Genomic DNA, 16,490 nt, shown 5'->3' on the forward strand with positions numbered 1-16,490 from the left:
AATCATGAGCATTTTCATGGTTTCATGGCACCCTATGATATTTCCTTGTAGCAACCACTTGGAGAGAAGTTTGGTGCAGAACCAAGTGACGTACCTCATCTTCTGTTGGTAGCTAAAGAACTGAACCTCAATGTTGTTGGAGTAAGGTTTGTGCACATGTAATAAGACGGTTCAGTCATACATAGTCCTTGTGTACTTACCTATCTACATACCAATAGACATCAGTATGAACTTATTGTAAAGAGAATGTATGTGACATTTTTTGAATCCACAATCATTACCTTGGCAGTTAAAATACAGTATAATAGTGATACACTGTACACTCAACTGTGGTTTGTCATGCTCCACCGAGTCCTCATTTTTTTATGTTGTTATGTAACAAATTGTTATAATACAAGCAAGTGGAAAGAACACATATTTACTTCCCTATGTTACCAACTGTCATAGGAGCTTAAGTGAGCAAAAATCAACTATAATGTATACAAACTATTAAGGGCTTTAAATTAACAAAGCCTGATAGATTATTAAATTTAAAGAGTTTACTAGTACACATTTGCACATTTATCAAGCTTACCATCAGAATTACTTGCTCTAGTCTCACGCAGCCAAATGGCTTTTTTCCTTTTGTGTTGAGGTAAGAAAAAAGGTCTGGATACCCTTCCATACATATCCTGTGCAACAGAATCGTCAGAAACTGGTGAGTGTTAATGAAGCATTGACAAGCCAAAAAGGCTTATCTATGACGTGCGAATGATGCCTACATAATCTCCATTGATACTAATAAACGGCACTCGTAACTCACAAGTTGTTTATCGTTCAGTTGAAGACCCAGCTCTTTTTGTGTCCATAAATATAAGCTTCTCGACAGTCTTTTCACCTTGTATTTGTCTTTCACACATATCCAGCCCACATGAGTTACAAGCACCATTTATTATTGTTAAGAGAGATTACACATGCATCATTTGCACATCATTAGACAAGTCCAAAAAGGAAAATAGTGGTCTGGCTATGCATTACTGTTGACTCTCTCATTATAGTTTCCATGTTGGTCATGGAGTAAAATATGCTGTCGCTTATGCTAATGCCCTAGCCCTTGCAAAAGATACATTTGTTCTTGCAGTAAGTGACATGGAAGTGTGCAAATATGCTGAAAATGTAGCATGATAATGTAGGAAGAGGCAGGGTTTAAAATGAAGTTACTGGATATCGGAGGCGGCTATCCTGGGTTATCACATTTGGATAGCTTATTTAAAGAGGTATGTATTCTGAAATTTCTCTAAACATTTCAAATTTGTGTAGATGGCTGATACCATCAACTTGTCACTTACCAGTTTATTCAGCTCATACAAAGACCTCAAGATTATTGCAGAGCCTGGAAACTATTTTGCTTGCTCCTCACATGTACTAGCTGTGAATGTTATTAGCAAGAAATGTAGAACAATTGGTTCTGATAAGGTAAGAAATATGCCAACAGTAATTTTCTTTTATGAGTGTAATATTTTATCTCTACAGAAATTCATGTACTACATAAATGATGGCGCATATGGATCATTGAATGAATTTCATAGGGCTAATTTAATTCCCAAACTTCCAAAGGTATGTATATATAGGGACATAGTCAGGAAATTTGGGAAGGGGGTTCGAATTTGAGAATGGACATTTTCAGGGAATTCTCCTACAGCCATGCAGTTTGTAATGAAAACTATGCATACACAAAATGTTCCCTTAGGCAGTAACATTAAAATTGTGTGTGCATCTATCTAGCTGTAACCTATGCATTGCGGTTTATGCAGATGATGAATGCTATGAAACTAGCTAATTTTCACTTTGGATAGCATCTGATTCCCAACTTTAATCTTCTAGCATGCTGCCCCTTTCTGGGATTTACACCTGAGCTCCTTTCGTTTACAAAGCATTATTCTGAGTGTAAATATCATTCTTGGCTCTTCTGTCAATTTCCCACCAGACTGACTTGTACTTCGGGACATCATGTGCTCGTCTCATGACACTAAACCTTGCACTGAACAGACATTCACAGTGTAAATATATCATGTATTCAATACTTTATACTAACTTGACACATGCATATCACGATTACTGCAGCTGCTGCCCTTCAACTATTTTCATAATCAGGTCTCTGCTGTTCCAGGAATCACACGCACAATTGCTCATATGATACTCCATGTACCATATAGAGGAAAACTGTGGCTGGGGTAAACTTTGGCAAATAGCTTAATACATCTGGCAAAATAAACTTTGGTGACTTTAAGCTCACAATCTATAGCTAATCTCACACGCTACAAGTAATTGGCGGGTTATTATGAATTTAGGCAAATTCATTAAAGTTTTCCCCCACCAAAGTTTCCCTCTATACGTTAGATTCTCTTAGTTTCATCTTTAGTATGATTTGAACATCAGGGAGCTTCAACAGCGTGTGTACGTATATCTACTGAAGAGTCCAAGGATGATAGTTTAATGTGATTTTTATGATTTAAGTTTTTTTACAACTGAAAGGGGGTTTCCCCTGCCTGCACCCCTTTTATACATATAAACAGCTAAAGGTTCTTCAGTAATATACATTTGTTGTATATACATTGGGGCTAAAACTAGTGCTGTACACCAATGGAAACTTCTATATCTTCATAATAAGATTGGTTATATCTCGATAACAGTAAAAGTTGAAAACTTTACATAATAATTATTTCATAGTAAGTAAGTAGTTGAGTGTTGCAATAAAAATGTTAATCAGTCCACTATTACTAGGCGTGAGCCAATTATGCTTTGAAAATTGCCTATTATGCTTTTGAGCAGTGCTCAAAAATCCAGTCTATTATGCTTAAAATTATGCTCTCAAAATCAAGATTATGCTCGACAGCTGACTGTTTTATTAGAGTATATCTGCATTTCATGACTGCTCTATTAGAGTATCTCGATCTTATTTCCATAAAGTGTGAATAATCAGTGAAGAAATAGTAAAAATAATAACACTGCAAGGTTGTTGATATGAAATGCAGTAATAATAATATGCAGTGTGTTAATGTTGTGCAGTATTTTTGGCACGCGCATTGCGAGTTTTAATTAAAATTCTTGAAAATCGTCCTATTATGCTGGCATAATGCTTGATGCTTTTGCTAGCCTATTATGCTTGAAATTATGCCAACATAATTGGCGCAAGCCTTACTATTATAATAATTGTAAACTACTCCAGTGTTACAATAAAAAGTTTAACTTACCCCTGTAACTAATCAAGTGTTAAAAAATAAAATTCAAAAGTTAAGGTAAATTATTCAAGAATTGTTAAGTGTTACAATAAATAGTTAAGTTCAACTGATTGATCATGGCACAATAAAAAGTTACTTAAGTGGGTAGTACAATAAAAATTTAGAATCTAAACATGTCAACATTTCAGCATTTTCTGAGAGTTGGCAAGACCTTTTGAAGTGATGATGTAACACTGAATGCCCTCTCAGGCTATGGTAACTGAATACTTCTTTGCTAGTGAAGACCAACATGGCAGCTGCATCAAGTACTTTTCTACTATTTTACTGGATCAATGAGATAATCTATTGATAAATAGAGATATTGTTGGACTTCTTTCTTGGCGGCCATCTGATATCACAGATGGTGAATCCATCAAAATTAATCTTTTATCAAAGAAAGGAGCCATTTGTTGGACTAGTTTGTGGCTTGCACTTATGATGATTATTCCATCTGCATACTGGTTTTCAGCTCACTATTCTTGGTGGTTTGCCTAGTAGGTGTGAAAATAATTGTTCATGAAACTCAATTGAGTAATTGTGACACAGGTTGGGTTATGTGTTATATCTCCATGGTCTTTATCTCAATTCCTTTCAAACCACAAAAAGGCACTCCTACAATGGTTACTCCATCCACATAGTAATTTTCAATTCATTCTTCCAAGAGGTTTACTCTGTGGGTGTGACAGAAATTTGACCTCATTTTACACAAATAATTGGCCAAAACTCCATGAATGTTAATCAGATTCCTACCAAACTTTTTACTGAGATGCACTTTAATGCGCCCTTTAATTGTGCCAAAGTTTATCTTGATTGGAGTATACTCATTGGTGTTTTATGGTGGGTTTTGTGAAGTGTGCAAAATGAAGAAGATAACAAAGAATGTAAAATGAAACTTTTGTCACTTGTGTCTCAGAAATGGCTCAGGCAATTTACTTCAAATTTGGTATGTAAACTCCCTTACTGGCAGGCACATCTGTAGTAAATGTGGTTCTAATCATATAAGGGATTACAAAACTATATCAAAATCAATTTTAAATTACTTTCTTCTGTCAATGTACTCACGGTGTGATGCACCAATTTTAAATTACTTTCTTCGTCAATATACTCACGGTGTGATTCACTGGCTTCTTGGGCCACACAGCACACTACCATTGTCATGATGTTCTTTAATGTTTTATACTGTTAAGGAACAATGCGACAATGGGTTTGCAGAACTCCCTTGTTAAAAATCTTTACAGAGATCTACCATAGCATATAAGTGGTTACTGAACCAAAAGGTTTTTATTTTCACCTCTACTAGTTGCCCTGAGCAATCAACTTTAGGGGACGCATCTAATAGTTGCCCCGAGGATTCAACTTTAGTGGATGTGTCTAGTGGTTGCCCTGAGCATTTGACTTTAGGGGCCATGAAAAGTAGTATTAACATTAGGTTAGGGTTGGGTTCAGCTTTGGTTCCTTGTTCACCTCTGAATAGGTTATGTTCTTCTTACATGTACTATAAGCTTATACTGAGACTACTACTACTTGAGTGACATTTATTAGATAGGAGAGTAGAAGAAGTGGGTAGCTAGCAGAGGTAGCACAGTGGTTAGCATACTTGCCTAAAGCTCTAGTAGTTCAGGTTCAAGTCCCGGTTTAGTTTTGTGGTTTTTTTAATTTATTTTTTTATTTAGTGACTCTTTGTTGTCAAAGTTTTGCTGTCAGTAGTACAGCTTATTGAACCGACGTTTAGTTCAGTATACACTACCTTTACTTTATTGCGTATCATCACACTATTTCGTTAATACATTTATAATGCCTGTAATTATTATTTGTGCTAGTCATGTTGTAGGCCCTGTTACTTTTACCTGAGAATGTTGCTAGATATCAATGAGGAATGAAAATTTCTTAAAAAGTTTACTTGCTTGTATAAAAGCTCTGGATACATCTGTTAAAAAATTAATATAATCTTTTGTGTGCGTATATACCCAGCTGCAGTGTATGGCTGAAACAGCCAAAGTGTTACCATTCCAATCTGCTGATAACTGTACTGACTTGTGTGGACTGCAAATTGCACTTGTCAAAAATAACTGGACACATAAACTGTAGTGTGTTCAACAGTAATTTTTCCTGTCTCAAGTATGTGAGAGTGTAATAGTGCTGCCACGATATAGAAAAACTATATATCATGATCACAAAGATTTATGTCATGATCTGTATGAACATATGTAATGTGAACATATGTAATGTGAACATATGTAATAATTGTTTCATGTACCTGAGTGATTTACCTGATATGTACACGTAAGCTTGTGCAGAGACTTAGCTACACCCAGGCCTGCACGGGCACAGGCCCGGGCAACCATTGCTGGTGCCCGGGTAGCAAGCCTGGTATGCAGGCTAAGAGCCTGCAGGCGATTAATCATCCAAACCAATACATGAGACCGACCACCGATTCATTATATAGACCAACTTGTGAAATTCGATTGTGGGACAGCAATAGCTAATGTTGTGGCCATGTTTGTTAACATAAACAGGCAAATCCTATTGATATCACAGAAACACTTAATTTAGCAATTTTTGCTAGTGTTTCAAAGTTGCTACCTCACATAAACACTATTTACACAGTTTTCTAAACATCCAGAGGGGTAAGGTTCACTGTAGAGTAGTTATCTCTTGATATATGAATAACGGGCGTTGTACGTAATCAAACACATGGACAAGTGCTTGTAAATTACCCATGACACAAGTTCTCACCTTGAACTTTCGTTTGTCAACTCATAGTGTGGTGAGGGAATTGAATTGCCTCCGTCTGAGTGCTGTAAGATGGAAAATCAGCTTCATGGTTTTCATCACGTGAGCAATAATAAACTCCCACAATCAAATGCTGCCTGGATTCTTATAAAAACAAACCAACGTTACCTTACCAGATATCAAATCAAGGCCATTAAATGCAGCCAGGGGTTATGAGATATGTACCCTGAAATTTGCCTTTGAAGTTAGGTGGCTTCATGGTACATATATAATAGTTAGACGTCAAGAACCAGGGTTCTACGGGATTTAGAAAACTCGAAGGCCCTGGGCTGTAGCGCCTGAGCGCAGCGAGGGCGCTACTAAGGGCCTGAGGGTTTTCTAAATCCCGTAGAACCCAGTGGTTCTTGACGTCTAACTTATTTAGACTACAACTCGTTATTGTACCTTGAGTTGACAGCTGCTTGTAAATAGGAAATGTATGGCTAATTACTAGAAACAAGCCCTCTACACCTCCCGACATGGCGGGACCTCAGCATGGCTGTTGCTACCCGTTTAAACGCCCATGCGTTGCCAATGTTACAGGCGCGTGCTATGTATCGAAGTACTGGACTCAGCGAGTGGACTACAACTCATTGTTGCTGTTGTTGTGCCTCGACAGCTGCTTGTAAGCAAGTAATGTAGTGTTGATTAGTACAAACAAGCCCATTACACCTCCCTCTAATTCAGTACGGCTGTTACTAGCCATTTAAATGCCCATGCGTTGCCAATGTTACAGGCGCGTAATTATCGTGTTTCGTATCGCCTCAGAGCGTGGTCTCTATTGGACATGAGTGTGGCTCTACGAGATTTAGAGACCACGTTTTCAGCCAATCAAATTTCAGTATCAAACTTGTTGTAGTCTAACACAATGTAGAACTAATTGTAACATTTGCAAGACAAATGTATGCATACTCTTCATATTTAAATTGGATGTATACCACAAGCAAAAGCTACTCTTGTTTATCCGGTTTTAAATGCATTTTGCTACTGCTTAACAGTTGAGACAAGTGGCTGGCACTACATAGAAACCCTAAGTCCTCCCAGTTCACTTGGGGATTGGCTTGTTTACCACACTACACCATCAACACATAAGTTAATTAAATGCCAAATGCCACATGTCTACCCTCCCCCACATCATTATACTGAGCAGTGCCACTATCACACAACCATCAATATAACTGATTGGCTGTATCATAACATATCACCACCTTGTTATATTGATACTATTAATGTATCGAAATATCATGGCAACACCAGAGTGCAACTTCCATATAGCAGAAATATAATGTGAACTGTTGCACTCATAAACTGTTCTGTACTCAGGAGTCCAACAATCCGTTGTTATTGCAAAATTATTTCACTCCAAATGCCATTTGTTCACTTACTATGGCTTTGTTTCTGATACAAGGACAGCAAGTGATTCCTACCGAATGTGGTTCTATCAGGAAGAGTGTACCTGGACTTAAACAACTTTAAAATGAGCCAAACATCAGTGTCATTCACTGTATCAATTAGCCAATGGAAGAAGTTACAATTTTCTATCTTGTAGAACTATGTGTAAGAGGCACCACTTTTCCAAATAAATCTGGCTGTTTTTTGGGTTGGAGTAGCTTCTTAGTCTGCTTCCTAGATTTTGCTTTCTGCTGTGACTCTAGTTTATAATTGTATTCAGCTGAGTGACAGTGTTGTTGTAAATGACAATCATGTTTATGATGCTTCCCTTATAGTGCAAAGGATTTTTGCACACAACATACAAAACATTTCTTTGCGGTGGTACTTGTTCTTCTTTTCACACTCACTGGAATATGTATGAAACCCGACACATTCCCAAACAGGGATATTAGCATTTTCCAGAGGTAGAAACTTGACTACAGTATCCAATGTAGTTACCTCACAAGAAATTCTTTTGATAGCGTCATTATTCATACCTTCATCATTTTCAAGTTCTAGTTGATTAACTTCACTTCCAATTTCATTGTCATCTTCTTTCCTCTACTATAATTATGCACATCTTCATCTTCACTGTCTTCCTGTTCACAGCAGGGAGGTCTTCAATATCGGTCACCATTTTGACTTAGTTAATGCCTGTGTGCAAAAAAATGTTTAGTAATTATTGCAATAATATAAAGTGTTTTATCATTATCGTGCAATTGCTTTGCAAAATGATAATTGATTTGTCATTATTTTTGCACAGCGCTAGATGAATGGGTACCTGTTTCACTGTCTTGAAATCCTGAACAAAATCCTTTCGGGATTACTGCAAAAACAGTTATATATTTTGTCATAAACATGCTTTCTTTGCTCATGATTCATTCATATGGTAATTATAGGTTTGTAGTAATGATTGGCATAGGAACATGGTATCAAAGAAACTTTAAATTATTCTGATGGCTTCCGATTACTATCTAGATAGTACATTAGTATCTGGATACCTGAAAGTGCTAAATGTTTACTGCTCCAGTCAAACAATAGCACCTCTAGGTGCTACCATAGCACTTCATTTTTAAATAATGTATTTACACTATCATTTCCTGTAGGGCCAACTGTTAAATTTGTCATGCATTTTAGAAATGGGTGCTGTTTTTGTTTGAAACACACTATACCTGTCCACGTGTCGTGCATTGAGGGAGGTAAATGTAGGTAAATTGTATGTGACACATTTATTGGGAGTGTGGCAAGTACATGTGCTCGCAGCATTGCTCAAGAGCAGTATACTGTAGTAAATATAACTTCATTGCGGTTAGGCCTCATGACTCATCCTCAAAATAGTGGTGCAGGAGGGGGCAGGTTTTTTATGATAACTAAATAGCTGAATTGGCTAGCTAAGATAACTTGGAATGCAATTTTCTTAGACTGCCCTAGCAATGTAAAAGATGCTGGATGGCTGCGTTCAGCTACTAATGGTACAAAAAAATACTTGATGCAGCAAGGAAAATGGTGTGCAGGTGCAGGCAAGGATAAGAAACTAGTAATTAAGTTTATGTGGTCTTAACAATGTAAACAAACACAGTCAGGTTCCTCATTTCATTGCAAGTACTTAGATGTATTGTTACTAAGTAGTTCTGTGTATTTATTTACAATAAAATCTAAAGAGCATCAACATAAAATGTCTCTGTAACAGTTTCAAATAGCAGACCATCTCTCTTCAGAACCATTCACTCTGATGTCTGAAGGAGTAGATGCCTATTATGTCAGTGATCGCACCAAGAAAGGTTCTTCTAAAAAGATATGAGTTGAATTGATAAGGACAGTAATAAAGGATCGTTTTTGTGTGGATATCACTTCTTTTTGTAATTGCAAGTTCCAAGGCCAGCCTATGGTTGACCTTGATAAATCCTTTTAACTTTTTCCCTTTACTACAGGAATCATCAGACTGCATGGCTATATGAAGAACTGAAATATGATGAATTTTGAAGGTGAGTATACCCCCAATGATAGCTGGGCAGATTCAACTCAAACTAGGAATGGGAGATGCCCTATGCTGAGGAAGCTTCCACTGCAGAAATGCCGTTCTAGCACTATGGAGCTACGGAAACGTGAAAGCTTTTTATTTAGATTTTTTGTTATTATTCCCAGGGTTACCAGAACCCCTTGCCACCACCCTGGCATCACAGAACTATATGACTCTACTCTTTCTGAATAGAAACTAGGAGAGCAAGTATTCTGTAACAGCACTGAGTAGCATGACCCATACCACCCCTTCAGAATGTTGAAAATACAAGTGGGGTAAAAGAACCCAACTCAGTTACATTGTTCATACTTCCATTGTTTCTCATGCCATCAAAACGTCAATAAACTATGGTGAGGATACTTGGGTACCACAATATGAAGGTGCAATAGCCTTTAACATCAAAAACAATGGCTTCAGATATTTGCTTACCTTCCCAGAATCCTGAAGCATAAACATCTACACAAGCTCCATCCTCATTATTAGCTGTTGCATATCGAAGGCCGGGCCTCACTTGTAAATAGGCTGCAACGGATGCATGAAAACTGCATTTTCTAGTTCCGTAAAATGAGTATGTTTCCCACCCACACAACCTGTACTTGGCCGCATGACATGGCTATATACTTACACTTTCATAATTTTTGTAGAATATTCTAGATTTTCCATTGGTAGATCTATGAAATTATGAACTTGTTGACTATTGAGTAGATTTTAACTAGAAGTTTCATTTATAAAGTAGTGAGATGGTCAGCCGTGATAGCAGCAGCTCAGTGGTTAAGGATTTGGATATTCAGTATGGAGATCCCTGGTTCGAACGCTGGTCATAAACTTTTTTTGACATTTTTTACGCACATTTTTTACGCACCTTTTTACCCCACGGTGACTGTTCTACTAGAGTATTTAGACCCCACAATTTACAGTTGTTTGGTTTTTACCTTGTAACTCTGTAGCTGTCAATGCAATTTCTTTTAAACCACAAAAGGTTTGAGCTATGATAGTTAACCTATATGCATACCAATCTTTAAGTTATTTCCATAAGTGGTTTACTCAGTAGGTGTGACAATAAGTTGACTTTTTAAATGCAAAACACTATCCATAGCTCTATGAATAGTAATCATATTTGCACCAACTTCGTACGTGATTGTACCACAATATGTTCTTATGGTGTACCAAAGCTCAAGACAATTGAGGTACATATTTGCATTTTATAATGGTTTTTGTAAAGTGTGCGAAAAGAATAATCTAAGCTCCCTGAATCCCCTAAACAAAGAAAAACAACAAAGAAATTAAGCTGAATTTTGAAGGATTATATTTCACGATTGCATTAAGTAATCTTGTTCAAATTTGGTATGTGGGATCCTGAAGGTGGAGGATGTTTGCAGTATAAAAATGGTTCCAATTTGAGAAGGGAGCACGGAGCTACGTATGCATGAAATCTGCATTTTGTTTCTTCCTGTAAATATACTCACAGTGTGGCGTGCCGGCTTTCTTGGCCACATGACACACTACCGTGTGTCTTGATGTAGGGGACCAGACACAACCCTGAGAAACACCCACTATAAAGTACTACTGGGAAGAAGCATCACCATGAACCATGACAAATATACTCCTATTACATAAATAGGAGAACAAAAGGCCATAAGACTTTGTATAAATAAGTTACTGTATTATGACATGATTAGGCGATTTAGTCAGTAGTCACCAGCAGGGGCGTAGCTAGCCAGAAGGTGATGGAGGGGTAGGAAAGCCCCCACGAAATGCTCAAAATCATTCATGAATGCAACAAAGGCTAATGACCCAATGGTGGGCTAGCCAACATACGGTGTTGTATTATTACAGCTTACATAACTATAGCTACATAACTATAGCTACATAACTATTTCAGTATTAATTGCTTATCACTTAATATCAATGGAGGTATATTCGTGGAGCATCATCGCATGTGCCACAGCTATACTCCAACAAATTCATCCACAATCCAGTAGAGCTATATTGTTATAAATACAAGTAGCCACAGCCTGTGCTGCAGTCCTAGCACACTGCGGAGAGGATGACGTGTTTACTCACTTCAGCCGACAAAATTCAAATGCCACATATTGCACGAAATTCCTGTTCAACACTTGTCTTGCTAGCAAAACTTGTAACCTTGTTACTGATCCGCCTGATTGACTGACAAAGTAAAAAAATTTGACTGGCATACCACTGCATTGCCATATGAAAATCCAGTTTGGGCGATTCAGTGTGATTGACTCGAGAAAATATACTTATAACACTTTATCACCTCATAAGCAGTAGGTTCGTAGTGTCATCTGATCTCCTTTGTCACTCGTGAGTTGCGATTCCTGCGAGGTCACTTTGAGCGGGTCACTCTTTAGGTCATAATGCTCCATCACATCAGTATTCTAGGCTAAATTTAGAAGTGTGTCTCTAATATTTTTGTTCAGTGAATTGACGAACGAGTTGAATGTTGTGTGCACATTCACTAGCAACCCCTGGTGATACCACACATATTTATAGTCATTTAAGTGTCAGTTAATACTAGTAAGCTTGTGACAGAGGTTTTAAAATAAAAAGCACTTAGTGATGGGTGGGCGAATTCCCCCTTCCCCTTGCCCCTCCTTAGCTACACCTCTGGTCACCAGGAATTCAGCCATCAATGGGTAAATTAATTAAGTTATGCCAATTGATTTAATGTGATATGCCTTAATTGACCATTGCCATTTCTTAGCTGCTATACCCCTGGTGACCAGAGGTGTAGCTAAGGGCAGACATGCCAACTCTCATGCATTAGGTGTGAGTCTCACTCTTTGGCTATTAATCTCACGCTCTCACGCCTAATCCTCTATTACTCACTCTTTCAGCTTAGTTCTCACGCCTGATCTGCTTTATCATACTGTAAGCCCTGTGCTTATTTATATACTTTGAGCATGTAACAACCTTTTTTTTTTTTTTTTTTTTTTTGGTCTTCACTACGAAAAATCCTGGAGCTTCACTTGAGTCTAGTCCACATTGCTGGTAGTGTTTGAGGTCTCACTCCTAAAATTGTTCAGAGGTTGGCATCTGCTGGGGGGGCAACTTTTAACTCGTGATTTATGGCCACACCCTTCTGGTTGTGCTTGCGACTGATATACGTAACCACCAGATTTGTTGAAAATAAATATGGTATACAGATTGTTTTAAAACTTGTCCTCCTTCTATAACAATTTATATAATCATTTATTTTATGGTGTGTGTAGTTATGTTGTGCTTTGTACTGTATATGTAACCACTCCTGCGAAAACAGGGCATGCAGGCACATAAAAATAGTTTACTTTTCAAACTTTCATGGCACATAACTTTTTATGCCACTGTCATCACCTTACAATTTTCAGTCATTATCAAACATTGATTGGCTATGTTACAGAATGTAAATATTCTATTCCAGTACCAAGATATGAACTGTTGTGTGTCAGGGTGTAGTTTGTGCCCACATACCCTGTTTCACAGGCCCAGTCACATTATTATTATATTGTTTAATGTTTTACTTGTATGTGTATAAACAATTATGTGTATACTCTGGAATGAAAGAACGGCCTTGGCCAAATTCCAGAGGTTAAACAAATAAATCAAATCAATCATTCACAGGATTCAAAAGATGCTGGGTTATATGCTAGTACTGTCTGGGGACCAACCATGGACTCAACAGACAAAGTCAATGAGAATGTATTACTGCCTGAACTCAATGTGGGAGACTGGCTATACTATGAACATGTGGGAGCTTACACTGTGTGTTTTCAGACAATGCTTTGTGGATTCCCTCATCCAGTGGCATATTACTACTGTACAGATAAGGAAAGGTTGGTGAAAAGTGTACACATGGTTAACATGGCGTAATGAGTGCACGCATGTATGTTTATATGTGCTCTGTTATAATTTTTTTTTATAGCAAGGTTCTACTGAAATCACTGGGTTTGTCAAAAAGATCAAATTTAGCCATTGACGACCATCATACAAAAGTGAAAAATTAATTTAGGAGATTGTTGACATTTATTTTCTTGTTGCTGTACATGTCTGTATATGGCTATTTCTATATTTATTATGAACTTCTGTAGCATTGCTACCTACCCTACATGCAGGAATTACATAGCGGTCATTGCAATCTGATTAGAGACAAAGCAATGTAAACAATCAATTATAAATGTTGTGCATGCACAGTGTAAACACTATCAAAAGGCATTTCAAAAAACAGTTTAAATATCTCTTACTTTTGATGGTGCTCAGATCTTAGCCTCGCTGTCTAGTGGCTTTCAACAACATGATGTCATCATAAACACCGTACCTTTAAGGTGTAGATGAACAGTTGATCATCATAGTACCATTAGTTAATAGTAGTGATAATTATCCCTTGATAGTACATACCAATCCAGAATATTAAGCTGTGGGTGGGCAAAGTAAGGTGATTTGGAATCTGTGGGGGGATGGGGTGGTATTAGATTTTGGTATTTCTACAGGATTGTAAGAGTGCGTTTTGCTCTGAAATATGAAACTGCTATATACACATCGTATTAGACAATTCAGATCTAATTACTGATGATCACCACTATTAATAACTCTTGCTATTATTATCTAATGTCTTCACAATGACCAAATACAGTGGAACCTCAGTTATCTGAACCCCTTTGGACCAGGGGTGGTCCATAAGTCTCAAAAGTCTGTATCTCTGAAACTGTATAAATACCCTTAAATAGCATAAGAACATATTTAAATTTTCAGTATTATTAACTACCCTAATAGAACATTCACTACTCTAATAGAGCAGTCATTTCCGTAATTCAGTTAACTGAGAATCCAATATATGCATGCTGTTTTAATAGGTATTACTTGGTATAATGTATATAGCTGTACCTGCATTATTGGACCTTTTACAAACTAGCTGAACCAATAACACTCAAGTGCTGGGTGTATTATTTAACTACTATTGTTTTCCATTTCCCTTAGCATGAGAAGCTCCTTTGAAGGGATTCGCCTTTAGGGCTGTAGCCAAGTGTGTTTCTTGTTGTGCCACCACTGGTTGTATCTGTGCACATACATTTTTCTCACCGTTCTTAATCCCCTTGGCTTTCCCAGTCTCTTCATGCTGCAGCAGTTGTTCATTACATGTGCTAGGGTGGTAGCTAGGCAAGGTAAAAACAAGCAAGTGATCAACACATCTCTACGATCTAAGAAGTTGATCGAGCAACTCTCTAGCTATACTCTTAGAGACTAGTGTTTATTATTGGTAGCATGGTGAAAACAAGACATACTATGATCATGCCCTTAAATATCACATATAGTCCAGTTGGCTTAAGATGCTCAAAAAAGCAGTCACCCTAGTACAACAGCCATGTTTGATTATTCTGATTAATACCATACCTGTTTCACTGCCCATACAAAAGTCTCAATAGTAGCAGTGAAATTTATCCCGTATTTCACTGACAGCAGTGAAAAAGTTGTAATTACAATTTCATTGGCTAGAATTTATGTTAACAATGTAGCGCCAATTAGAGTTGACACGTAATTAGTTGAATTGCGTACATATAGCAACGCTAATGCACAGCATGCGCATATGCAGCGAGTATGGTATTAACTGGGAATATTTATTAATTAATTAATTTTTTCATTGTTAATTAACGATAATGATAATAAAAATAAACACTTAACCAGTGGGCAGAGAGGCAAACTCTGCCCAGTCCTGGGATGATGGTATTGTTGCCATTACAGAAGCAGCATTGCCACGTTGTTTTATTTATTGATTAGCAAAACCCATCAACGGTATAACGCTAATGTACAAAAAAAAGGTCATGTAGCTAAGTGATTAACTATAGCTAGCTATAACTAGATAAATAATCTTTCAAAAAATCTAGATTACAATTCTCAATACTCAAGTTATTTCAGTCAGGGATTGTCCTTGGCAGAAATGAATAAAGATATCGGTTCGTTCTAGCATACTGTTGCATAAACTTTTGATCGTGGTTAGCCCTGGTAGCTAGTTGTTAAGGTGGATGGCACTGGCAAATACTGGGTAGGAATATGTATCAACTTGTTTACGAACTTTAATAGCAGAATTAAACGTGAATGTATTCTACGATTCTCAAGCGATGGCCATATAGCATGGGTATAGCAGCGAGATTTGGGATAAATACCACTTTTGTTGTAGCTATTGGAAATGGTAAATTTCACTCGGCTTCGCCTTTTGAAATTTATCCCCATTTCTACATATGCACTGGCTTTCCTTTGATCTGAAGTGTGAAAGTGGTACATATATATATATATGTATAAATTATATACCTTTAGATCTCTTTGTTTACATTACGAAATTTTGTAAAATCCGGCTTCACTCCCAATGGCTCATGTACATTACGTCTAATTAGGGGGCGTGACCCTTTTTCCGTAATGTATACGAATTATACTCGCATGTTTTAATACAGGGTATGTGCAAATACATTAAAATTAATCATAACTAGTGTTCTTTTCAGACACATGATGTGCACCAACTAATATACATTTCGCGTGATAGATATAGCTAGATAGCCTGTAGGTATAACAATCGTCGTGTAGCTGCATGTATAGCGCTACATTGGCTAGACTAAGGATTTGGGTATCGTAAATTCCAAGGATACATGATGTGCAGCAGAACAACATCTTCATCTTTCTCCGCCTTTCTCTTGCTCCACTCATTTGCGTTTTCCCTAGGATTGCAGGACTGCTTGTATCGCACATAAACTCGGTATCCTTCCTTCAATGCTGCATTTAAGTACTTCTTCTTGTGAGATCCATGCCGGCAGTATTCCATCAGTCTGGCAATAAATCCATTAGCAGCATTACGTCTACATGTGCATCCCATGTAGACGACGAGTGATGTCCCGCCCTTTGTTATCTTCAATTCATAAATGCCACAAACCGCCGGAAAGTTCTTAAATCGGTCCTTAAGAACAGCCTTTTCAATTCTGTAGCCTTCATTATTTCTTCTGCTTCGTCGAGATTTCCAGCAA

General features: G+C 37.4%; 2 protein-coding genes across 3 annotated transcripts in view; one reads left to right on the top strand and one right to left on the bottom strand.

Annotated features, from left to right (window-relative positions):
- The window catches only part of LOC136257305 (ornithine decarboxylase-like), a 30,589-nt gene extending 17,008 nt beyond the window's left edge, over positions 1 to 13,581 (top strand). Inside the window, exons 5-12 of one of the 2 annotated variants that reach the window (XM_066050420.1) lie at positions 52 to 146; positions 683 to 697; positions 1,038 to 1,119; positions 1,173 to 1,256; positions 1,300 to 1,455; positions 1,513 to 1,596; positions 13,105 to 13,316; positions 13,406 to 13,581. In XM_066050420.1, coding sequence (XP_065906492.1) covers positions 52 to 146; positions 683 to 697; positions 1,038 to 1,119; positions 1,173 to 1,256; positions 1,300 to 1,455; positions 1,513 to 1,596; positions 13,105 to 13,316; positions 13,406 to 13,487 — 810 coding nt within the window. In that variant the 3' untranslated portion in view covers positions 13,488 to 13,581. The remainder of the gene's footprint in view (positions 1 to 51; positions 147 to 682; positions 698 to 1,037; positions 1,120 to 1,172; positions 1,257 to 1,299; positions 1,456 to 1,512; positions 1,597 to 13,104; positions 13,317 to 13,405) is intronic. The other variant, XM_066050422.1, reaches the window with a different exon arrangement.
- Positions 1 to 16,490, bottom strand: part of LOC136257307 (cystatin-A-like) — a 215,893-nt gene that overhangs the window by 93,816 nt on the left and 105,587 nt on the right. The window lies entirely within an intron of this gene.

Source organism: Dysidea avara, chromosome 6 (assembly GCF_963678975.1).
Source record: "Dysidea avara chromosome 6, odDysAvar1.4, whole genome shotgun sequence".
In the NCBI taxonomy this organism is placed as follows: Eukaryota; Metazoa; Porifera; class Demospongiae; order Dictyoceratida; family Dysideidae; genus Dysidea; species Dysidea avara.